General features: G+C 48.5%; 1 protein-coding gene across 1 annotated transcript in view; it reads left to right on the forward strand.

The window, feature by feature from the left end:
* The first annotated feature begins 2,028 nt into the window (after positions 1 to 2,028).
* Positions 2,029 to 24,072, forward strand: part of EPAS1 (endothelial PAS domain protein 1) — an 86,388-nt gene continuing 64,344 nt past the window's right edge. Inside the window, exon 1 of the mRNA XM_025992587.2 lies at positions 2,029 to 2,703. Coding sequence (XP_025848372.1) covers positions 2,678 to 2,703 — 26 coding nt within the window. The 5' untranslated portion in view covers positions 2,029 to 2,677. The remainder of the gene's footprint in view (positions 2,704 to 24,072) is intronic.

The raw sequence follows: 24,072 nt of genomic DNA on the forward strand, positions 1-24,072 counted from the left end.
ATAAACATGTCCACTAGGACTGGGTGTCTGGAGAAGCCCAATGTGAAATCGCTCCATTTCTGAAACCCACCAGCTTCAAGAAATGGGTCCCTAGAGAGATTCGCAATCTTTGTTTGAATCCCTTGACTCTCAGGCGTGATGTTTGATTTCAAAGTCTGTGTACACAGTGCTCATGGCTCTAGGAAAATGAGAAAACGTGGCTGGTTCCCCAGTTCTTGGCAGGTTTTCTCCTCTCCCTATTCTGCTTTCCAAGGCCTTCTGAAGGCCTGTGAAAATTAGCCCCACCTCTCCTGGTGTGCAAGGGGAAAATAGGTTTACTTTGTATTTTGGTGATAACACAAACCTATACCCAAGAAAAGTTCCACTTATGATTATTTTTTTCTTGCTAATTATTTTTGTATTGTGGTAAAAAAAAAAAAAAAAGCTAGCATTAGATTCACCACCCTAACCATTTTAATGTGTATAGTTCAGTAGAGTTAAATATATTTGCATTTTGTATAATAGATTCTAGAGTGTCTGTGTCTTGTAGAAGCAAGACTGTATAACCATTAAGCACTAATTCACATCCCATTCCCTCCGAAAAAACACCTTTGTACTTTGTTTTCTATGAATTTCATGACTTCAGATACTTATAAGAGTGGAATAATCATAAAGTATTTTGTTCTTTCGTGACGGGTTCTTTTCACTTTGCATAAACTCCTGGAGTTTATTATGTGGATTATTTAATATATAATATGACAAGGTTTATGGGGGAAACGTACAGCAAGGTTGTCAGTGCCAGAGCTAACGGTTCTGTGGCCCTTGCTTTTCTCCTCTACTCACACCTGTGCAGGTTCTTCTCAAAGCTTATAAGACCAGGCCTCCCCTGTCCCATCCTGAGACCTTGATCAACATAATGTAGGTAGGGGGATGGGGTGGGATTCTTGGTAGAGCAGCTGGATCTGGTCCGGCAGAGGCCCATGCAGCCGAGGTCCCCGGCCAGCATGGGTTGAAGGCAGCCTATATAAGCGCCTCTGGAAAATCCCTGAGCTCTAACGGCCTGCCCCTTAGATCTCTGATCTCTCCACACTCAACACCTGCAGACTTTATGACCCTAGCGCTTCCATAAAACCTTGTTGATCCATAGGGCAGGTCTGAGATACTGTGATTTGAGAACACGCTGTCAATGCTTATCCCAAAATCACACGAGGAAGTCAGAATCACTTGTCCAATTCTGAATCGGCCCCGGCCCGCACGGTGGTGTGGCCAGGGGTTGGGAGCAGGGCGCACGCAGCAGGCCGGACAGCTTGAAGCGAGGGCCCTCCTCTCCCGCATCCTCACCAAAGCCACACAGCCCAACGCAACTCCGCAAGCAAGCAGCTGCGCGGGTTGAGGCAGGGGAGGCAGGAGAAGCCCCAGCTCTATCTCACAGCACTGCTTCCCCCAGGGTGCACCGGAGCAGGTGATCGGGGCTCCCTGCCTCTATCACACGGCAGAGCCAGCTGCGTTCTGCTGGGGGAAAAGCGCATCGCCGAGGCTGGGAGCGCGGCCGCTGGGCCCTCGGAATTAGCCCCGGGGCGGGGGGTGGGGTGGGCCGGGGGCAGGCAGCGGAGCCCGGGGCGCGGGAGCGGCTCCGCGGGGCCTCCCTGCGAGGCGTGGCCGAGCGGGACTCGGAGCTCGCGGTCCTGCCCGCGTCCCGAAGGTGCGGCGGCGGCGCAAGGGCATCGGTGCACAGGGGCCCCCGCGCTGGCCCGCGGCGCCGCGGGAGGCCGCCTTCTCGCCGCCCCGGGGGGAGCCCCACCTTGCCCCCCGCCACCCCGCCGACCTCATAAACAACTTCTGGAACCTCGGGGCGGGGAGGCGGGGCGGGCGGGCCGCCGCGGAGCGGAGCGCGGGGGCAGGGGGCGGGCCGGGGTCAGGGCAGAGGCTGCGGCCGCGCCTCCGGATTGGCCGGGACGCAGTGGGCTGCCCGGGCGCGCGGCGGGGCGCGGGGGGGCGCGGGGGGCGCGGGGCGGGGCGGGGCGGGGGCGGGGCCTGCGGGCGCCCGCCGGGCCCGCCCCCTGCGCCCGCGCCCCCCGCGCCCGCGCCCGCCCCCGCCCGGCCGCAGGAGTTTTTAAAGTGGGCTGGCGGCCGCGGGGGCCGGACATTGGAGAGCGGCCCGCGCACAGCCCCTGCGCCCGACGCACGCCAGCCAGAGGCGGCTGTACAATCCTCGGCAGTGTCCTGAGACTGTATGGTCATCTCCGCGGTCGCGCCCGCCCGGCCTGGGACTCTTTCAACTCAGGTCTTTGCAGCCACTTCTTCTTCTTCTTCTTTCTTCTTCTTCTTCTTCTTCTTTTTTTTTTTTTTTTGGAAAACCCAGAAAAGTGACCCCTCTTCTTGGGAAAAAAGGAACTAAGGTCCCGCTCTCGCTGCCCTCCTTTTGGGTTTGACAGCCTCCTCCCACTCCTTGCCCCGACCCCGCCTCCCCGCGCAGGTTCCTCCCCGGCACCTTTCTCCACCCTCCTCCCCGCACCCAGCCAGCAGCCCGCAAACTTCCACCCGACGGCGCGGGGCGCTCGGGACCCGCGAGCACCCAGGACCTTTAACGCTGGCCCGGGCCGCAAGGAGTAGGCGAGGGCCACGGTGAAGGCGGCGACTGCAATCCCCCCCGGCCGGGGAGCTCAGGTGTCCGGCGTCTCGGAGCGCCACGGCGACAATGACAGCTGACAAGGAGAAGAAAAGGTAAGCGGGCGGCTGAGCCGGCAGGGAGCTGGGCTGCGGGGACGGCCACGCCGCGCGGGTCGGCGCGCCCGGGAGCGGCTGGGAGAGGGGTCGGAGAGGAGTTTGAGGTCGGAGGATCGGTTTGGAGGGCTTTCGGGGGAGAGCAGGTGCCCCGGTGGCGGACGCGGCGCTTCGGCTTCGGCTTCGCGGTGGAGGGTTGTGCGGCCGAAGAGATTGCGAATCCGCGCGCGCGATGGGGCCAGGAGGCCCAGGGACGTGGCCCTGGAGGTCGGAGGGGCTGTGGCGCGGGGGATCTTCCCGGAGGATCCCCGAAGCTCCAGCCCCGCGCCCCGAACTCCTGTGGCCAGCGTGTTGAAAGGTTCCTGGGTTGACTTCACCGAGGTCGACTTTCGGCTTCCTCGGGTCTCTCGATGTGCGGCACCATCCGGTAGTCTCTTTTCCTTGGCACCCCCCGGGTCCTTCCAAATGAGCTGCGGCGCTCACACTGCGCCCCAAGCTGGCCCGGGGGCCGGAGGCGGAGCGCGGCGCTGGGACGCGCCTCCGCGGAGGGGCCGGGACGCGGCGCAGGGCCCCGCTCCGGGTTTGCAGATCCCATCGAAGCTTGGAGAGAGAACCCCCCTTCCTGATGCTGCACCTTGACTTGGGAGGAGAGTGTGTGGTGGGCCGGGGTGCCTCGCGGGGGCAGATGCGCCGGTGTGCGGGGGGGGGGTGGCGACACCGCGTGCCCCCGGCGAGCCCCGGCGTCTGTCTCTAGAGGACAGGGAAGGGCAGCCACGATCTGCCCGTCCGGCCTCGCGAGCCTCTCGGCACTGGGTGAGAGGCAACTCTGGCCAACTCTCACTGTCTTCCCGCCCCCTCCCGGCCGCTCCCCGCCCGGCCTCTCCCCGCGCGCCAGGGCGCAGGCTGGGGTTCGGCCTCGCCGCGCGGATGGTGCGAGGCTGGCGGCCTGGCCCCCTGGCCCCTGCCTGCGCGGGGGCTGCCCGCGGGGGGTGCGTTTTCAGCCTCCCCCCGCCCCCTCTTCCGCGGCTGCTCGGCGGGCCTGGGTTTGGAGGGGAAGGGACTCGAACATGCGGCCCGCGCCGCGGCGGATCCACTGCGGGGCTGCGGGGCTGCGGGGCGGCGGGGCGGGGATGGGGGCCGCGCCGCGGAGGGACGGGGTGACTGCTCCGGAGAGCTCGGTGCCTGCGGATGTGCTCTTGTCCTGACTGCCACTGCGGGACCTGCGCCACAAACCGGGTATCTTCTGGTCGAAAGCGGCGGTTCCCACCTCGGGGCGCATCCACCGCAGCGAATCGCACGCGTTCCGGCGGGTCTCTGGGGGACCCGGGTCCCCCTTCCCGGCCGCAGCTCCCCCTCCCGCGTCGCTGTGGCGCCCGCACCCCACTCCACCGGCCGGAGACGCGCGAGGGAGCGTGGGTCCCCGGGGCCTCGCAGCTCCCCTGGGGGCCCGTGGCTTTAGAGGGCGGCAAAGCCAGGAAGAGACCTACAGATCCCAACACATGTTGTAAAACCAACACAGCCTGCATCGGGATGCCAATAATAATGACTGAGCAACCAGAAAACAGAACTATAGCCAGCTCTTCTGAGCGCGCTGCGGCCCCGGCGCTGGCGAGGGAACTTGGGGTACATTTTACACTGCGAGGCCTATCGGGGACTGTCGCAATCGCGGAGGTGGGGTCTGATGGTAATCTTGACAGTTGTGTGAAGCGTTGGCTTCTCCTCGGGGCTCTGCGCCGGGTTCCTGTGTTAAGTATATTAATCGTGGCAGGAAACTTGGGAACAGGGAAAAGAAGTCCTAGGACCTGCTGTAATGCCTCCTTCGCTGGAGATGGAGGGAGCTGGAAATAGGAAGGAGAAGGCAAGAAATGGGGTAATCAGACTCCGAACTACTCTGGAGAGAGCCAGGTTTAAGAACCCCGGTGGGGATGCCCGGTGAGCCACCCGCCTTGAAGGCCTGGCTGCCTCCCGCCCCGAGCTGGTGTGTCTGTCCTCTGCGACTTGTGATTTTTCTGTTGTAGACTGGCAGGGCAAACAGCAGGCCCCTCGCCTTCCAGAGTCCCATGACGGGTTGTCCAATTCCTGTTGGGCTAATTGTTTTTGAAATATATTTACTTTTCCATCTGGCTGTTTGTTGGCTGCAGGCTCCTTGCCGGACCCATGTGTAATTAAAGCACGTGAACCAATACGTTCAAAGTTAGTGTGTCATCTGAGTGTCTGTTCTGAGCTTTCCAGAAGTGCCTCACAAGTGCAGTGTGATGCCTGCTCCAGGGGCTCTCAGGAGGATTCTGTACATCCGTTCTTAAGATTTGTCATTCTGGTTCAGCAGAGCCATTTCTTTCCCAAAATTCAAGAGGCACAGAACATTGCAATGTTCTTTCTAACAACAGCCTTCAAGAAGTGGGCAGGATTATTTTGTTCCTAAACGTTCATGCCTTGATGGATATGTTAATGTTTAATAATAAAGCGTTTGCTTTCTAAATGTTGGCTGGCTGGCTGGCTGGCCTCCATGCTGGGTATCAAAGTGCATTTGATGGTACATTCATTGGGCATTCTCATTGACCTCAGAGAAGGTCAGAAATGGAAGCTTGCTAAGAGTGCTGCACACACTTACCTTTCTGTGTCAATCTGTTAGGAGGATATGATGATCTCATTATTAGGGTTCCTGATTTTGTGAAGAGTGAGAAAGTGTTTGGGGCACTTGGATGGCTCAGTTAAGCGTCTGACTCTTGGTTTCAGCTCATTCAGCTCAGGTCTTGATCTCAGGGTCCCCAGTTCAAGCTCAGGCTCAGCAGGCCATTGGGGTCCATGCTGGGCATGGAGTCTACTTTTTAAAAAGCCAGAAAGTGTCTCACTTCCTGATAAAACAATTTCTGAGTCCTTTCCTTGGTAGAGGGGAGAGTTTGGAAATTCTTATGTGTGTAGGGATTGGAGAGTGGTTCAGGTAAACGTAAATGAGATCTTTGGATAATCTGGGAGCAAGGTCCACTCCAAAGCCAGACCCAGCTCAGAGCACCTTTCTGGAATGCTTAGATCACTTAATTCAGGGCCAGCGATAGAAGGAGAGTTAGAGACATCTGGACCAGAAGTTTTCAAACTACCTCTTCCTCTTCCTCCCCCTGCCAGCTGGACTTAGTTATTCCTCTGCTAAAATAAAATCAAAGCCCATCTTTTCCCAATTCTGATGGGAAAACTATTGCTACACATTTTTTCTCAATTTAAGTATATTTTCTATAAATATTCCTTCATCATTTGATATCTCTGTCCACTGCATTACCAGAAATCACCAGATTGCAGGGATGGTAAGGGGTTGGTTTAACACATTCTGGGTTCAGGCACTTACTATTTAATTCATATAGCTTTCAGGAAGTTCAAAAAGAATGCTGTGATCTCAGGTTTTTTTCAGCATTGCGAATGGGGAATTTAACGATCATTTTATAAGGGGTGATGGAAATCATCTAGTTTGAGGCCCAGAGAGGTTCAGTGGCTTTTCCAGTCACAAGGAAACTTAGTACTAGTAAGAATCAGAACCCTTGTTCCTTACTTTCAATTAATTATGTATTTTCCAATTGTTGACAAAATAGTATCCCCAGCCCTGAAATGCCTCTAAACAGTGAGAATGATTTCCAAAGGATTACAGTGCCCGCTCCCCCACCCCCGCCAAATCACTGAACCTTGCAGAAAGGAGATTTGCTCTTCTAGATAATTATAAAAGACTTCAAGCTGCAGCAGGAGTGATTCTGTTTGCTCTTTGCAAAATAGGAAGCAGAGTTGACGCTGGTTCCATTGTCCATAAACTTTGGGTAGTACGAATTCATTTGTTTTAGGGCTCTCCCTTTATTTCACTTAGAAAAAAAGTCTACTTATATGTGGACCTCATTAAACAAAACCAGTGCAATGACTGTTCTACAGGAGAGTAGATTGCTTTGTGAAGTAGGGAACCCCCTGTCAGCCAGAGACATGCAAGCAGCTCCTAGACTGATTCCTGTACTGAATGAGTTGGCATTTTCTCTAGGAGTGAAAACTGTGAGACTAAAGCTATTTACTTCACTTAGGATGTAAATCAGCCCGTCTGCGTGTGTATGCGCGGGCGTGTGCATATGTGTGTGTAGGGTGATCTTCAACTTTCTAGAAATTTATTGTATAAAATATTTACAGAGAGAAGGAATCAATTAGATAATTCTCGGTGCCACGGATCATAGCCCTATACATTTGGAAATGCTTGCTGTCATTATCTCTATATTTAGGCTTTTCTACTTTTCAGGAAATCTGTCCAGTAGTACTTGATTTTTATGTATTTTCCCCAGTTCTGTCTCATACCAACATGACTTTTCCTTTTCATTTTAGCCTAATGAATCTTCCTTCTTGCTTTTAGTACTGCCCATCACTGATAGCTCGTCGCTGATTGGGACATTAGCAGTGTTTGCTTACAGAGCCCCCAGTATCATGATGTCAACTTTCATGATGAAAACCAGCTCTGCTGTTCACACCATGATATAAATCAGTAAGACAACAAATGTGTGTTGAACACTTGTATCTACTCTGGATAAAATGCTAAAGAAGAGGCTAAGAAATAGGGTATATGGTGCTTTCAATTGCGTAGTTTGATTGGTGGGGGGAGGAGGAGACACATAAAGAAGCCTACCTAAATATGTAGATAGGTAGCAGCTTACATGTAACTTTCTTGTTGGGATCAAATCTTTTGAAGCTAAAGATAAGAAGCTCTTAGTAGCACTTCAGGCAGTAACCACACAGGCAAGCACACACAGATATTGAAAAGTGTTGTGTGGGTCTATGGGTGGGAGGTCGGGTCCCTAGTTTTCCCTGGAATCATAAAGGGCAGATGCTGACAACCAGCATGGAGACTGTGGGGTCAAATGGGGATGGTCAGGGTTGGGGGTAATGAGAGTAAGGGAAAGGTAGGGGATTCAGGAGGATTGCCTGTTGTGCACTCTACAGAAAGGCCCCCAACGACGAACGTTTGCTGTTGTTCTTTAGAACTTTTGGGTGTGAAGCATAGGAGGAGGTGTCCAGTAGGGTTCTGAGAATGATAGGGATACAGGTTGTGGTCCCTCTAAGGCTAACAGTGCAGACAGCTGTGACTTCAAGAAAGCCAAGAAGAGAGAGGGGGAGCTTCTTAACCTGGGCTTTGTACATAAGCTTCAGGGGTGGTCTGTGAGCCCCCAAAATTGGGTGCAAGATATTACATATATAAACTTTTTTTTTTTTTCCTGGGAAGTCTGTCCAGCTTCCAATGGCCTTTCAAAGGTTCTTTGATTCGAAAAAGGCAAGCCGTTGTTCTTCAATGTCTGATTCGATGACTGCCTTACATTTCAGGATCTTTCTGTTCAGGTCCCAGATAGTTCCCACGTTTCACTGCCAGTGTCTCTCCCTGTCTTGAAGATGGGGGAGGGGCTTAGTGTGTATACCTAGTAAAGATTTTGTGGTGTACCTTAGCTTTACCTGTACCTGGCTGGGCTCTCTGCCCTCCTACATGTCTGCCTTCAGTAATGGAAGGAGGAGGAACGAGCCTGCAGCACAGGGCTAGTTCTGGTGTGATTCATTTCCTTTCTTTTTGGGGGGGAGGAGGGGCAGAGAGAGAATCGTAAGTAGGTTCCACGCCCAGCACAAGCCGGATGTTGGGCTCCATCCCACAACCTGCCCCCCTCCTCCAGAGATCATGACCTGAACCCCGCCATGAAACTGTGTCCTCACATTTTCCACAGTCCTCAAATAGTTATTTGGAAGCCCCTTTAATGCACTAAGAATGCGTGTGTCCTTAAGAGAAATCATACATGCAGTAGGACAAAACCATAAACCTGAACACTTTAGTCTTATTTGTGCAGGCTCTGTTCTCAGAACTTTACATGGATTAACTCTTTTAGTTCTCATAACAGCCCGCGAAATAAGCCCTGCCATTATCCCCATTTCACTGCCAGGAAAGCTGAAGTATGGAAAGGTAACTGCCAAAAGTCAAATAGGTGGGAGTGGGATTTGAATTAGGCAAAGTATCTCCAGAGTCCATACGCTTAACTGGGGGTCCCTTCTCCCTCACCTTTTCTAAGCCATCTATAAAGTATCTAATACCATGCCTCACCATGGTCAGTGCTCTATGACTGATAACTGCTTTTGCTGTTGTAGTTATAATTATTATAATTACTTTTTTGTGACTCATCACTGTATTGTGCCTCACGCACAGGCAGGGATTGAAGATCTGAAGGTGGACTTGGAAGTCCTGGAAATTCTTATTTTTCATGGGTTTTCCTCAACTCTGACAGGAGGTGGTTCTCTGCTGTCCCCAAGAAGTTCAAAGCTTTCCACCTCCCACCCTTAACTGGTGGCAAGACTTCAATAATTACTTTAGCCTTCAGACTCCATTGTGCAGAAGAACCTGTTAGAAGTCTTCCTCTGTGGCTTCTGAAGAATCATCTCCAAATCAAGATGCACAAGACTTCCTCTAGCTCTTTTGATCTTTGCAAGGACAGGAAGGAAAGAATGGATGGGGGAATAAAGAATAGCTAAACTTTTTCAATAATAATATGTTGCATTTGTAGAGAGCCCTTTCTCTAAGGAGCCTTCAGCTTTCAGAGCCATCATACCTTGACTTCTGCTCTGTGAGCCTAGAGCATTTTCTGACTTTTCCCTGTGCTGTAAAACTTAAGTGCACCAACATATATCATAAGAGAGACAGAAGCAAGTCCTCTTGGCAGTTGCCCATCACCATATGTGTGGTAGCAGTGCATAGGTATGTGCTACTCACCGCATCTGTGATTTCCAAGCAGAGTCTCAGTGTTATTTGTTGCCAGTTGTCTGATCCTGCTATTGAAAGCCACAGACTGGCCTGCAAGTATGAAGTCAAGAAGAGTGATGGGGCCCTTTGAGATCTCTGGAATCAAGCAGACAGGTGCAGAATGGGTTAGAATGTTATTTACTTCTAGGTGGCCTTTCGTTTTCCTAGTTTCTCTAGAATGGGTTAGAATGTTATTTACTTCTAGGTGGCCTTTCGTTTTCCTAGTTTCTCTAGAACTATGGTTTGCTTGACTGCCTCAGGCTGTTTCCAGATGCCACTTGTACATGAGCAAAACATGTATATGGCATAACCATCAGCAGCTTCACGTGTTCCCAGAAAGCACACATTTCCCCCTTAATCTGGAAAAATTCTTCAGTTTTAAAGTTATAAGTAACTTTTTTGCAATATAATGACTCTGGGAAACAGTTCCTATTCTCACATGGGAAGATATTTCAGAAAGGGTGGTTCATCAGTAAGGAGAATGACCCACTGAAAAAGTGGATTTATCTGTCACACATGCACCTGGCACTTTCCCAATTCTACAAAGCCATCAGATTGTTAGAACTCTCATATACCTCTGGTGACTTCCTGCATCCTCTTTTCATGGCGCCCTCCAATAAAAAAAAAAAATAAAAAAAAAAAATCAAACCTAAGAGGTTAGTTCTAGGAATCTTAGCAGATAAGTGATTTTATTGGATTAGGCTGAGTGATAAAACACATGGGTGGGGAAAAAGCACCATTATGCCAAACTCGTATTGCCCCCATTCCCTTGTCGGCTTCCTCCAAATGCTGGGGGTCCAGCCAATATTATACTTTCCGTAGAAGTTAATCAACTCTGTGACAACTTTAGTTGACTCTCTCAGTCTCATTTTCAATCTGAGGCTCCCTGCTCTTGTGGGGTGTCAGTGATTTGCTATGAATAAGAGACACACGAGCTCAATGTGAGATGGTTCAGAAGCATTTTATAAATCCTTTGTTTTCTTTAAATATTTTATTTATTTTAGAGAGAGCGAGAGAGCGCACGCACATGAGTGAGGGGAGAAGCAAGGGGAGAGGGAGAAGCTGACTCCCTGCTGAGCAGGGAGCCCAATGCAGGGCTCAGGGATCATGACCTGAGCTGAAAGCAGAGGCTCAACTGACTGAGCCACCCAGGTGCCCCTATAAATCCTTTAAAATGCATCAATTAGAGTATATGGTTATTTGTGTGGTAATTATTCAAGTCCCTATGCTATGTGTCTAGCCACACAGTGCTCTTTCTCTGTGTCTTGATGTTGTATCAACAAATACACATATTTTTACTCTTGATATCAAAATTTTCCAAAAAAAGTTTTTCATATTTTTACCACTTTGTATAATATTTGTCCTGACTGCCCCTGGGCTGGGGGCAGGGGGAAGGAAGGGCAAAACATTATCCTAATTTTGTACTTGGGAAATTGAGCTGTGGACAGAAGCAAATCATGCTGTCTGCAGTGAAAGCTACCACTGGACCCAGGTCCTTGGTGAGGTTAGGCCCCTAAGTACCCACTGGGGCTCCTGTTACAAGGTAATAAAGAGCCCAGAGCACAAAAGGGGTGACTCAATCTTCAGTGGTAACTATTCTCATTACTAATGAGTAATTGCAGCAAATATTTACAGGCCTCCTTCCTACCTTTACAACTTCCTGTTGCTGAAGCACTTTGGAGTATTGAGAAAGATTGTCCTGGAAAAATACGTCATACACAGTTGCAGGAAAGAGTGGCTTTAAGCACACACCAAAAAATTGGTTGCTTTGCTCTGTTTATGAATTCCACATGGAAACAACAGAAAATTATGCCTTTGAGGGGCTGTTTGAGGATCCATTCCAAGGCACTTTATGTATTTATTTATTAAATATTTTATTTATTTATTTGAGAGAGTGTGCAGTGAGAGAGAGACAGAGAGAAAGGGAGAGTGGCAGAGGGAGAGGGAGAAGCAGTCTCCTCACTGAGCAGGGACTCCATACCAGGATCCTGGGGTCATCACCTGAGCCGAAGGCAGCCACTTAACCGACTGAGCCACCCAGGCACCCCAATTCTAAGGAAGGTCAAAACAAATTTAAGAAAATGAATTGTGAATGATTGAATATCTGGGAAAATGGAACACAAGATGTTTTTACAGATTATTCTGTAAAAGTTAAATTTTTGAGTTTGAGCACCGGTGGTTTGGTAGACATTCTTTTATTAACACAATCTCTACAATATTTTTTTTTGAATGAAGACAGTCATGTATAATGGAGTAAACCAGGATATACAAAATATGCCATGCGGGCAGTGCAAGGAGCAGACTCTCATACTTAATAGAGATTTCAGGGTAAATCCAGATAATGCTCATTCCCTATACACTTGGTTTAAAGAGCACTCTGGTGAAACTTGCTTTCTTTAGCGTCTAAACCACTGTACCCTTGTATTTCTCTCCTGTGTTTCCAAGAGTCCTCAGATGCTATTTTAGAATGGCAGTATTCACTCCAGTACTGGCTAAGGTTGATGAAGCTAATTTTGGTGTCCAGGGTAAAGGGGGAGAGAAGTCTTCCACAAAGCCAAAAGGGCTTTCTGGTGCCTGGGTTAGGAGCAGCGTGGTGTTAGCAGACACACCGTGTTTCACCTTTAGAACCTTTATTTGTGTGCTTGCACAACAAATGTTTACCCAGATATTAAGATAAGAAAAGTATGAAGGTCACATTTCGCTGGTGAGAGGGGAGCTTCTATAAATGTAACCATATCACTATGCAGCAGGAGTCTGTCTTTTATTCTATACCAGGGACTTAGGGGAATTAATGGTGGGTGGGGCATGGGAACCAGGCCTTCACAGTCTTTTTGGCTTCCTTGCCTGCCCTTTGCAGGTCCTGGCTCAGCTGATGTGCCCTTCCCACTAGGCGAGGCCCTTTGGGGTAGTCAAGAAGCCAGAGGAAATTGTAGGCCACTGTGTGGTCCTGTGGGGCTCCATGGAAATCATTGCCCACGCACTTCCCTGCTATCTGACTGACTGTGAAGCAGCCTGGCTACTAAAATAGCTTTCCTAGGCTCTCAGAAGAGGTTTGCATGGTGCTGATACGGCCCCTATTTTAGGCCGAGTTGTCAGGTCCTCAAGGCACAGAGAGTCTTCAGGGTGAGAAGAGGGTTTCTTTTTTGTTGTGGATTTGAGTGTTTCTCCCAAAGATCTCTAAGGATTAGCTTTGCTCAGAGACTGATGAAGACATGGATCCTTGGTCCAGTTTCCTTCCCAAGGGCATCCTACATGGCATTGGAAGTTCCCCTCACTGACAGTAAGGGATCCCACCCCAGCCTCTCCCCTCATCCACCATAACCTGGCAAGCCTTTTTTTTTTTTTTAAGATTTAATTTATTTATTCATGAGACACAGACAGAGACATAGGTAGAGGGAGCAGCAGGGAGCTTCATGTGAGACTTGATCCCAGGACCCCGGGATCATGACCTGAGCCAAAGACAGATGCTCAACCACTGAGCCACCTAGGTGTCCTAAGCCTTCTGAGCTCCTTTGATGTAGACTCCTCCCTCTGCCCTAATGGCTTGTTTGGCTTGTTTATCCCCAGGTCACAAGATTCCTTCCCACCTGGATTCCCTCCACCTTCTCCTTCCATCTTGAATGCTCTCTCTCCCTTCTTCATCTCCTCAAATATCCCCACTTTCCTAGGGCAACCCCAGCAAAGCCTTCCCAAGCCTGCACCTCCCCTCCACCCCTTTGTAGCTCTTCCTTAGGTTTGCCAAAGAGCCTGCTTGATTCTGTTTCCTTGTTATCTAATGACATTCTACGTGTTCTTGTCTTTCCTAACTAGATTGCATGTTGCCTAAGGGCCAGGATGTCTAATTTTCTGCTGTGCTCTATAATACTTTCCATATTTTGAGTCCCTAAAATCCTACCTCATTTTTAAAAATCCTAGAATTGCCTTTTTGCTTTCTCTTGGGTTCTGCTTTCTTTCATTCATGTAGATTTGAGCCCTTGACTCCTTTACCTTTAAAAAGGAAAAGAAAAACTTGGGAGAACCACAGGCAGGTCTTGTGGATTCATGATTTTACATAAAATGCAAACATCATGTTAGTGTTATGTTAATGCTTCACTTCCAGAATGCCCACTACACCAAGGCAAGTGCCAGCCAAACAACAAAGCACTCCAGCTTAGTCTCAAAGTGTAAAAGGCCAGATGGGAAACTGGGTGAAGGAGAGTACACAGCTCTCAGTTCAGAAATCATCTTTCTTGGGGAGCCTTCCCTGATGAACGGCACATTGATAACCCCTATATTTATGTCATCTTCAGTCTGTATTATTTGTATGATGCTTTTATAACTTGCTTTTGAGTGTGTGTGTGTGTGTGTGTGTGTGTGTGTGTATCCCTGTCCCTGAAAACATTTAGGTGGTAAGCCCTCCATGAGCAGGGACCAGTCATCTTTTCTCCTTTTTTCTTCCTTTTTTTTTTCATATTAAACTTACAGTTTTTTTAAATTTAGATTTGAGTTTAACAAATGTTTAACAAAAGAGAGTCCACTGGAAAGGGTGAAGCCCATGGGGGCAGGGCCCTCCCAGATGCCTTTGGAGGAGGCAGGTCCCTTTCCCTTCTCTTACCTTCCCAGCTAAAGGGATTTAGGAGGGGCTGGGTCCCTAGTCTTTGGGGTGGTGCTTGGGGTAAAGGGCCATGGGGAACAAGGGACAGTCATTTTTTTCTGTTCTTTCTTCCCATAGCACCCAGCACTTAGCCCACCTTTGGTTGCCTGGTCGTTCTTTCTAAGCTCAATAATTCTATGTCCAGAATTTGGGGTGCTTAGTACAGGGGATTAGTGGCACAGACAGAAACTTATGCTCAAATCAACTTACACATTCTCCTTGATCACCCAGCACTCATGTGGTGAAGTCTGTGTATAAACATTTATAGATTACCTGCCACATTCAGGTGTCATGCCATTCAGTGAGGGTACAAAGAACCATTAGATGGACCCTGCCCTCAGGGATTATAATCTGGTTTTGAGTTAAATCCCTAAAATTGTTTGTTTCAAACATTGCAAGGTGGTTTATGTTGATGGAGACCTGAGGCTCCTCTTTAAGATATATTACTATCTTGTTGGGTATTTGAAATATTGGAATATTGGTATATGTAAGTGAGTGTGAATAAGGGTAAAGAGGTCTTGTGTGTTGCGAATAGTGAGAAAGGGAGGAAGTTAGCCTCGATTAGAGGACCATTTAACTGAAGGGCATTAAGATCTAAGTCTTGAACATTGAGTAGAACTTAAATAGGGATATGGGTATGGTGCATTTCAGTTGGGGTGGACAGCTTAAGTCAGATGAAGAGGCAGGAATAAACAGATTGTGCATGCCAGGACTGGTGAGCTGGCTCCAGAGCACTGTTAAAACAGACAGGAGGGGGATCCCTGGGTGGCGCAGCGGTTTGGCGCCTGCCTTTGGCCCAGGGTGCGATCCTGGGGACCCGGGATCGAATCCCACATCAGGCTCCCAGTGCATGGAGCCTGCTTCTCCCTCTGCCTGTGTCTCTGCCTCTCTCTCTCTCTCTCTGTGACTATCATAAATAAATTAAAAAAAAAAAAAAAAAAAACAGACAGGAGGTGAGGACCAGGTGAGGCTGGTATGGGGGAAGTACAATAGTCCTTCCTGAGTCACATTATGATGGAATCTTTGGGCTGCCTTGGGGCCACGGAGCAGTGCCCGCCTTTCTTTAGAATGAGGGAGACATAGGAAAGCCGCTCCGGGCACCTCTGTCATTTGCCACCCAGGTGCCTGACTCTCTTGTGTGAACACTGCGGAGTAGTTGGTGGAGGCTCTGATTGTTCTCCGTAAGAATGACCTCAGAGACTGAAAACCTGCCCCTCACCTTTGTTTAGGAAATCAGTCATTTGCCAGTGTGCCCCAATCACTCTGGAATATATATTTATTTATTTGGACTGTATCATGCTTCAGGGCAATAAATGCCTCCCAGTGTACAAAATGAGAGCTGGAGGGGGACAGCTTCCCGTATTCTAAAATAGCTTCCTTCAGGCTCTGACAAGGGATGCAAGGACCTTATCCTGCATTTTCATTTTGATGGTAAAGTCTCTGTCCCCTTAATAATTTGATAAACCTGTCATTCTATCCCTTCCTACTCTTTCTCATTCCAGATTCTAGGGCTTTGAGTTTGGTTACCATAGAACTCTAGGGAAGTCCCTTCAACACACTACTATTTACAGGAGGAGAGACAGCAAAATCCAAGTCCACTTAGTCGCTACCAAATAACTGTTCATAGCATTCCTTGTGCAGGGCTCTGCAGCTGAGCTGTTCCTTGATGCTCTCCTTTCCTGTTATGTGGATTCAGCATTCCCTAAAGCCTGAGTTCTCACGTTCTTGGTCCGATGCTGCCAGAAGAGAAAGAAGAGGAGTTGTCTTTGTGGAGTCACTTGGGTAGGGCAGCTGGAGCCTTTCCCGTCCCCCAGCAGGTATAACCTCTCCGCCAGAGGTATCCAGGAGTGCTCAAGGTCATGGTTGGACACTTGTGAGCAGGACCTTGGCCAGAGATCCCAAGTCACTGGAGAGGATCCTACACCGGGGACCAGCAGAGTCCCTTCAGTGCATGCTGTCCAATGGTACTTTGAGGGAGGCTGTAGCTCGTGAATGCACCAGGCTTGGGATTTGAGCTCATTGTGACAACTGCACATCTCCATCTCTTACTCCTTTTCTGTCCCCTCAGTGATCAGTAACTGGTTGATGAACTGGGAAACTGCTTCCCTGCACTTGCGTGATAGCTCTCTTCAGTGGTGTGCTCAGGCATCACATAAATACCTACCCTGTGCAGGCTGCTAACATTGGGCCTGAACCCAGGGAAGGGGCTCTGGAGGCAGGTGGAAGGAGCCTTCTTCATCTGGGACTACAGGTGACAGCTGCAGAGCCCAGTCAGTGCAGCCCAGACATAGGGCTGTCTAGGCCTTGGGCAATCCCCAGGGAGCTGCCTTGGGACCATCCTAAGAAACCCCGTTGGCCAGAAAGTGATATTTACTCGAATCTGGCCAGAACTAGACATTTGAGTTTGGCATCTCCCTAACCACAGCTCCAGGTAGTAGGCCTTAGGAAGGAAGACGCAGGTGCCCTAACTAAGCTAATCTGTGACCGCATCATTGAGGTCTAGAACCTGTGAATATACTGTGTCAATTCCTTTGTGTTTTTTCCCTTTTTACTCTACCTTTCCAAAGTCAAAATTCCTTTTGAAAAGTTTCAATGTCACCTCTGCTGAACTCCTAGCAAACTGTTCTCCCCACTTAGGTCAGTGAGGGGAGGGGACCCAGGCACATTTGATGGCAGTGTGGTCATCACAGCCTCTGGCTAGCTTTGGGCCCTGGGAAATCCCGGTGACCAGTGAAGGCAGGCAGAAAGGAGTCGAGCTGACTGTGACATTGATCCCTTCTTCCCTAAGCTTTCATTTGAGCATATTTGAAACTGTTTTCCATATTCAGATTAACATAAGTCTTGTGATGCTGGGCCACCTGTAGCTCCTTATATGGATTCAGATATTACTGGGGTAATGACCACGGCTGTAATTCTCCTTCAGTTAGATCTTCTGGGCCACAGCAGGGCACATGTTTATTTTGGAAAGGGAAAAACTTTCACCTACTTGAATTTCTTTGCCTCCAAAATTAGTGCCAAGGGATGACTGCAAGCGTTCCATATTTCTTAGCCTTCATTTTGCCTAACAGATTGTAAATGCTTCAGGGCCACCTTCACTTGTTTTGCATCCCTGGCAAAGCTTGCGTCCACATGAAGGTCAGAGCTCTCAGAAGTCTCTAGGAGTCTGAAAGACTGTTCTAGATCCCTTTCTGACTTGTGTGATCTAAAACAGGTAATTTAACCTCTCTGCGTGCTTCACATTCCTAAGTGGGGATTAGACACACTAACTGCTTTCTAAGAGTGCTGTCCTGAGGTTGAAATGAGCTGGAGTTTCAATGAAACCTTGCATTTAAAAAGCATATCACACTTGAAAAATAATTTTTACAACCCTTATCTCACTACAAAGACCTCTGAAAGTATAAAGTGAGGTCCCTTGAGGCATCGCTATTAACAAGCACAGCAGTATAGTCATTTGGCACATCGTTACCTGTTGGAGTGATTTGATTGTACTCAGAAGGAAGTCTCAGGAGAAATCTGAAAGGAGACACTTTTCAGGATTATGGGCTCTTAGCCATAGTGATTTCAGGGTATGAGTTTTATTTTTCTCATACTCTGGGACCCGAGTAAATCTGAAAACATGAAGAGACCAAGGAAACTTCCAGGACTCCTGAAAAGTGGTCTGACTTGGGACGTGTCCCTTTCCATGCCTGGCCTGCTCTCCCGTCCCCGTGGAGATAGAGGGTCCGTGCCATCTACCATCTTGGTCGAAGTGGGAATTTCCCTTTGACTTAGCACTCTCAGATCTCCTGACCTGAGGGCCATATCCACACCACATCTGCTCAGATCCCACCTGCTGCTTTACATCTTATGAGTAAGACCCAATTGTGGACCCTCAAAGGGGCAGAGTGCCTGGCCGAAGGTCTTTTTTTTTTTTTTAAGTTGGTATATGTTTCCATTTTTCTTTTTCTTTTTTTTAATAAATTAATTTTTTATTGGTGTTCAATTTACCAACATACAGAATAACCCCAGTGCTCATCCCATCAAGTGCCCCCCTCAGTGCCCGTCACCCATTCCCCCCCCCCCTCCGCCCTCCTCCCCTTCCACCACCCCTAGTTTGTTTCCCCGAGTTAGGAGTCTTTATGTTCTGTCTCCCTTCCTGATATTTCCACACATTTCTTCTCCCTTCCCTTATATTCCCTTTCACTATTATTTATATTCCCCAAATGAATGAGAACATACACTGTTTGTCCTTCGATTGACTTACTTCACTCAGCATAATACCCTCCAGTTCCATCCATGTTGAAGCAAATGGTGGGTATTTGTCGTTTCTAATGGCTGAGGAATATTCCATTGTATACATAAACCACATCTTCTTTATCCATTCATCTTTCAATGGACACCGAGGCTCCTTCCACAGTTTGGCTATTGTGGACATTGCTGCTAGAAACATCGGGGTACAGGTGTCCCAGCGTTTCATTGCATCTGAATCTTTGGGGTAAATCCCCAACAGTGCAATTGCTGGGTTGTAGGGCAGGTTTATTTTTAACTCTTTGAGGAACCTCCACACAGTTTTCCAGAGTGGCTGCACCAGTTCACATTCCCACCAACAGTGTAAGAGGGTTCCCCTTTTCTCCGCATCCTCTCCAACATTTGTGGTTTCCTGCCTTGTTAATTCTCCCCATTCTCACTGGTGTGAGGTGGTATCTCATTGTGGTTTTGATTCGTATTTCCCTGATGGCAAGTGATGCGGAGCATTGTCTCATGTGCATGTTGGCCATGTCCATGTCTTCCTCTGTGAGATTCCTCTTCATGTCTTTTGCCCATTTCATGATTGGATTGTTTGTTTCTTTGGTGTTGAGTTTAATAAGTTCTTTATAGATTTTGGAAACTAGCCCTTTATCTGATACGTCATTTGCAAATATCTTCTCCCATTCTGTAGGTTGTCTTTTAGTTTTGTTGACTGTATCCTTTGCAGGCCCAAGGTCTTTAAAATAAAGGTCAGGCAACTTATTGGAAGATCCAGAAATGGGGGGCATACCAGTGCCTTGATGATCCCTGGGTCTCCTGGTGTTCCTGGAAGCGGGAAACGGCTTTAGGTGTGAAGACCCTGGCTCTGCCACACTGTGACCACAATACCTGGCCTCAAATCTGCCTAAGTATTACCTCCTTGGAGAGCCTTTCCTGACCTCCCTCAGTTCACTTCCATTTCTCCATCCCTGTTCTCCCATTTTTTAAAAAAAGATTTTATTTATTCATGAGAGGGACACAGAGAGAGGCAGAGACTAGGCAGAGGGAGAAGCAGGCTCCCTGTGGGGGGCCCAATGCCTGACTCGATCACAGGACCTCAGCATCACAACCTGAGGCAAAGGCAGACACTTGACCCCTGAGCCACCCAGCTGCCCCTTTCCCATTTTTTAAAAACAATACTTCCCACATGCTGTTATTTCTCTGCTTATTATCTGTTGCCCCCCCCCCCAACCCCTACCTCTAATTTTAAGATTGTAGAGGCAGGGACTGTGCTGACTTGCTCACTGCTGGAACCGTAGTGTTTGAGGAGTGCCAGGCACATATTAGATGCTCCTTAAATAACTGCTAAGTGAAATAATTAATCTAGGATTATTGGGTCTTTGCCCTCAACTCTACACTTTTGTTTCTTACATTTGTTTGGTGCTTAATTTTTTTCCAAAGCTCATGATGTAGACTAAAGTAGTTGTCATTCTCATCATATTGATGAAACAGTTGTGACATAAAAATGTGACCACAAAGCCAGAAATTGGTAGGGCTCATATTAACAAAGCCCCAGCCCCAGCTTCTTTTTACTGTCTCTCTGGGCACCTGATTTTTGCTGTGTGGTGATATTATTGTTTGTCCTATTTGGTAATGTTTACACCGGAGGAGTAGGGGCCATTGTGTGTTGATGGCGTCTGGAAATACACAACAGAGTCCCTGGAGAACACCAGTGTTGGTCTTTACCACAATTAGCAATTGTCAGGCCAGAGGCAGTGACTGGGTGGGTGTCCCTCCCTATGAGGATGGCTCTGCATGCTGGAACACCACCGTCTGCTCCTGACAGGGGCAAAGCGGGGTGGGAAGTGTAGGACCACAGCCCCATTTCTGTCTGGTCTCATCTCTCCCACCACTCACATCCAGTCCTTTCCTACTTGGGCAATAGCCTATTTGGGTACCTAGTGGAATTTCTGTGGTCTAGTGGAGAGGAAAGAGAAGTGCAAACTGGCTTGGTGTCCTCTGAGCCTCAGTTTCTCCATCTTTATAATGGAACCAGATCCAAATCTCCCTTTCTACTTCGATTTGAAGTGAAGCCCAAGTGGAACCTGGTTTCTAGGACTTCCTCAGGGAAGGGGAAGATAGGCAGTTAAAGGTGATCAGTGAGAGCCTGGAGGAAGCCTCTCCAATTTCCCTGAACCAGCCCCACCCACCCACGCCACCCCACCCCCACCCTGGCCCACCGCTCTCCAACAGGAGGTGCTGTTAAAGTGGGCAGGGGCAGAGACAAGGCAGCACCATTGCACATGGAGTGATGCCAGAGGGAAGGGTTGGATCCACTTCCACAGTAGCAGCAGGACCACCCTTAGAAGGAAGGGGATTGGGGATCCCTGGGGGGCTCAGCGATTTAGAAGGAGGGGGATTGGGTTGTGACAAAATGTGCACTGCCCAGTGGTTTCTACGAAGGGAGCAGCTGTGTTGCCAGGAGGGGCAGTGGCTCCTCTCCCGATGCCAGAGGAGAAGGAGGCCTGCAGCTGGGTGAATGAGGGCCCCCTTAACGAAGGGGCCTGACTCCCGGGGCCACAGCCACGCTGCATGGGTCACGGACCCCCTCGGGCCTCTGTTGCCACTGTTAGATGGCTGCTGTGATCTCTGCCTGCCCCTCGGATTGGGCTGGGAAAATAGAAATTGCTACAAGAAGGTGGGGGGTGGTGGTGGGGTCATCACTGCCTGGACTCCTACACGCAGGAATGGGTATTTCTGTGCGTGTGTCGGGTGTGTACATGGGCGCAGCTAGGAGCTCGGGCTCACGAGGACCCGAGGCGGGGACCGAGCGTGCTGGGCGGCGGGGCGAGCGGGGCCTTGAGGGCAGCGGCTCCCGCCGCAGTCACTGCCCGGTCAGGCTGCGCTGGGGCCCGAGGCGAGTCACGGTGCGGGAGTGCTGGGGAGTCTCCTTGAACTTGGGCCAAAAAAGTCAGAAATATCGGGCCCTGGTTTATCTGCCTTGAATCAGGTACAGCAAGTTCTGGAAGGCCGCCCACTGGCCGGAGAGCTGAGGTGGACGGCTCGGCCTGGCCGCCCTGGGAAGGCTTTCTGCGGCCTCAGCCCCGCTGCGCAGTCCGCCTGCTCACTGGGGTTCACACGGCCTCCTCGCCAGGCCTGCCCAGAATCCTGTCTCCTCTGACTTCCTGTGCTCTTGCATAATATTTCCTTGCTTCTTGAATGGCTGCCCCCAGCGCGGGGGCAGCTCCCTGACTGACGCTGCTGGCCCGAGAGCAGGATGTGGAGGGAGGCCCGGGAGGCCTAAACGTCACCCGGGGGTGCTCTGGGCCCTGTGGGCAGGAGGGACGGTGCCCCCCCATGCTGGTTGGTGGAGGATTTTAGCATAAGGGTGGTGAGGGGGACCGTGCAGGTGTGTACTCACACACACACACACACACACACACACACCAATCCCCACACATGTCTCTCCTGTAAAATTATTTTTAAACTAGTTACGTGGGGCTTTTTTTTTTTATTATGAAAAGTATACACGTAAGTTATCCTGTAAAAAGTCACAGTGCAGGAGGGCATCAAGATGAAAACTCAGCAAAATTTTACCACCCAGGGGTAACCACCGTGAACATCTTCATGGACACACTTCAGTGTCATAAATATGGATGCGTAACCCAGAATGCCATCGTATTGTATCTTGAGAAAAATGCATTTTCTCTGCAGTAGTGTATCAGAATTCTCTCGGTAGCTATCATGATACATCGATTTACTAAGTAGCTATATTAAGTTTCACTTACGGTTATATCATAATGCAACCCCTCTTCATTGACGTGTCTAGGCTCAGAAGACAAGCTCCAACCAGCCCGAAGATTATTCTCAAACCTGAAAAGCAGCATCTCTTCCATATTCCTGACCAATGTGCTAGCTCTGCTATCCCAGAAATAGCTACAAATTAAAAGGTTGTTTTTTTGTTTTGTTTTTGTTTTTTACCCACGTAGGCTTTTCTCTAGGCTTAGGATAATTCACATGGTTGCACAGATGAGACTGGGACCATAGGGCTGTTAGGGCTGGGCTAGGTCTCCCTTTGGATAAGATGACCTCCCCGTGTGGCCCATGTATCTGCTTTGAGCAAGGAGAACAAGTTTTTCTTCAGTGGTGCTCCTGTGCACAAGATTTCAGATAAGTTCCATTTGAAATTTTAATTGGTTATTGCCCTTCTGAAAGTTTGTGACCCAGTCTATATCTTGCAAAAGGCACCCTTTCTTCTTTACATGGAAAGGTATTTGTGACGTCAAAAACGTTAATGTGTATACAGTATCATTCAGATTTGTTACAGTTACAAGATTTTTAAAAATCGGCTAAAATAAATGGTATCAATACAATGTTTCTTTCCCAGCCCTGAAAGCTGTATATTTTCAAGGGTTGCGATGAGCTATTTTTCTTCCGCTGTTGATGGCGGTTGGAAGTGTGGCGTATATTTTAGCTCACTTCAATGTAAAGATGACTCTTGTTCATTTGGGGGCCAGGTGTCTACAGGATTTGCTTGTTTTCTTTGAATCATTTTTAAACTGGATTGGATATTTCTTTGATTCAGTAGGAGTTTTGGTTCATTGCTTGTGGTTGGAAATTGCTTGTTAGGTTTACTCTTGAGTCAAGACAAATTTGTTTCCTAGAGCTTTCTGTTTCAGACTTCCCTTCTAAATGTAAACCTTCTAAAGCACAATAATGCTAGTCAATTTAAACACATTTATTTAAAACCTCTCAGGCATTGTTTAAAAAAAAAAACATGCAATCTAAACTAGTACCAACAGAATCCAAGTATCTTACCCCATTTTGTTTATAGTTGTCTGCTCTCTGGGCAAATAATCTATTACAACAAATTTGCGTAATTATAATGTCTCCTTCAATTTATTCATCCTGGACTCCTTTTTCTAGAATTACTGGTGAGACTATTACTACATCAAATTCCCTGAGTGTACTCCTGAGGAATTAGGATGGGGGTAAGAGTAAGAAGAAATAATATGTTGCCTGCTTTACAGCATATGTAGACATTTAACAAGTTATGTAGTATGTTTACATTTAGCAAGTAATTTTGACATGTAGCAAGTTAATTTAATCATTACTCCCTTTCTTGGTCATTACCTGATTTTGGTGGGGTCTTTACCATGTGTGCACATTTGAGAAATCGGGAGGGACAACAAGACTGAATCGGTCCTCAGAACTATGAAGCAGGACTTTGTTGAGATTGATACTTATGTACAATGAACGTGGAGCAGCTGTTGGCATGGCAACCCCTACGTGGAAAAGTGCACGCTGCTTGCAGATGACTTTTGCAGTACTCAGTGTTAATCTGATAAATGGCTTTTTTAATAGTAGTTTGTGGGCTAATGGAAAGGTCGAAGCAAACCTTCATTAACGGGAAGAAGGATGGGGATTTTGAAGCCACCGAGTGGAACACGCTGGAGAGCCACAGCCAAATCTCCATTTTCAGCTGAGTGTCTCTTTTTCACATCAGACATGCTTACAGCTTGGGAAGCTGAAGCACATTGGGATGACTGTTTGTCTTAAAAAGTTGTAGCTGTCATTATCATTTTAGATTTCAAATATGGAGATGTTTTGGAGTCCTTTTTATTCAAGACATTTGCTTTGAGATCTAAGGACTAGTATAGAAAGTTGAGATGGTGGTACCTTTTTCCTTTGGTCATGGTGGTAGGGTGAAGGTGGTTAATGACTCCTGTTTTTATCATGGTAA

Source organism: Vulpes vulpes, chromosome 16 (assembly GCF_048418805.1).
Source record: "Vulpes vulpes isolate BD-2025 chromosome 16, VulVul3, whole genome shotgun sequence".
Lineage (NCBI taxonomy): Eukaryota > Metazoa > Chordata > Mammalia > Carnivora > Canidae > Vulpes > Vulpes vulpes.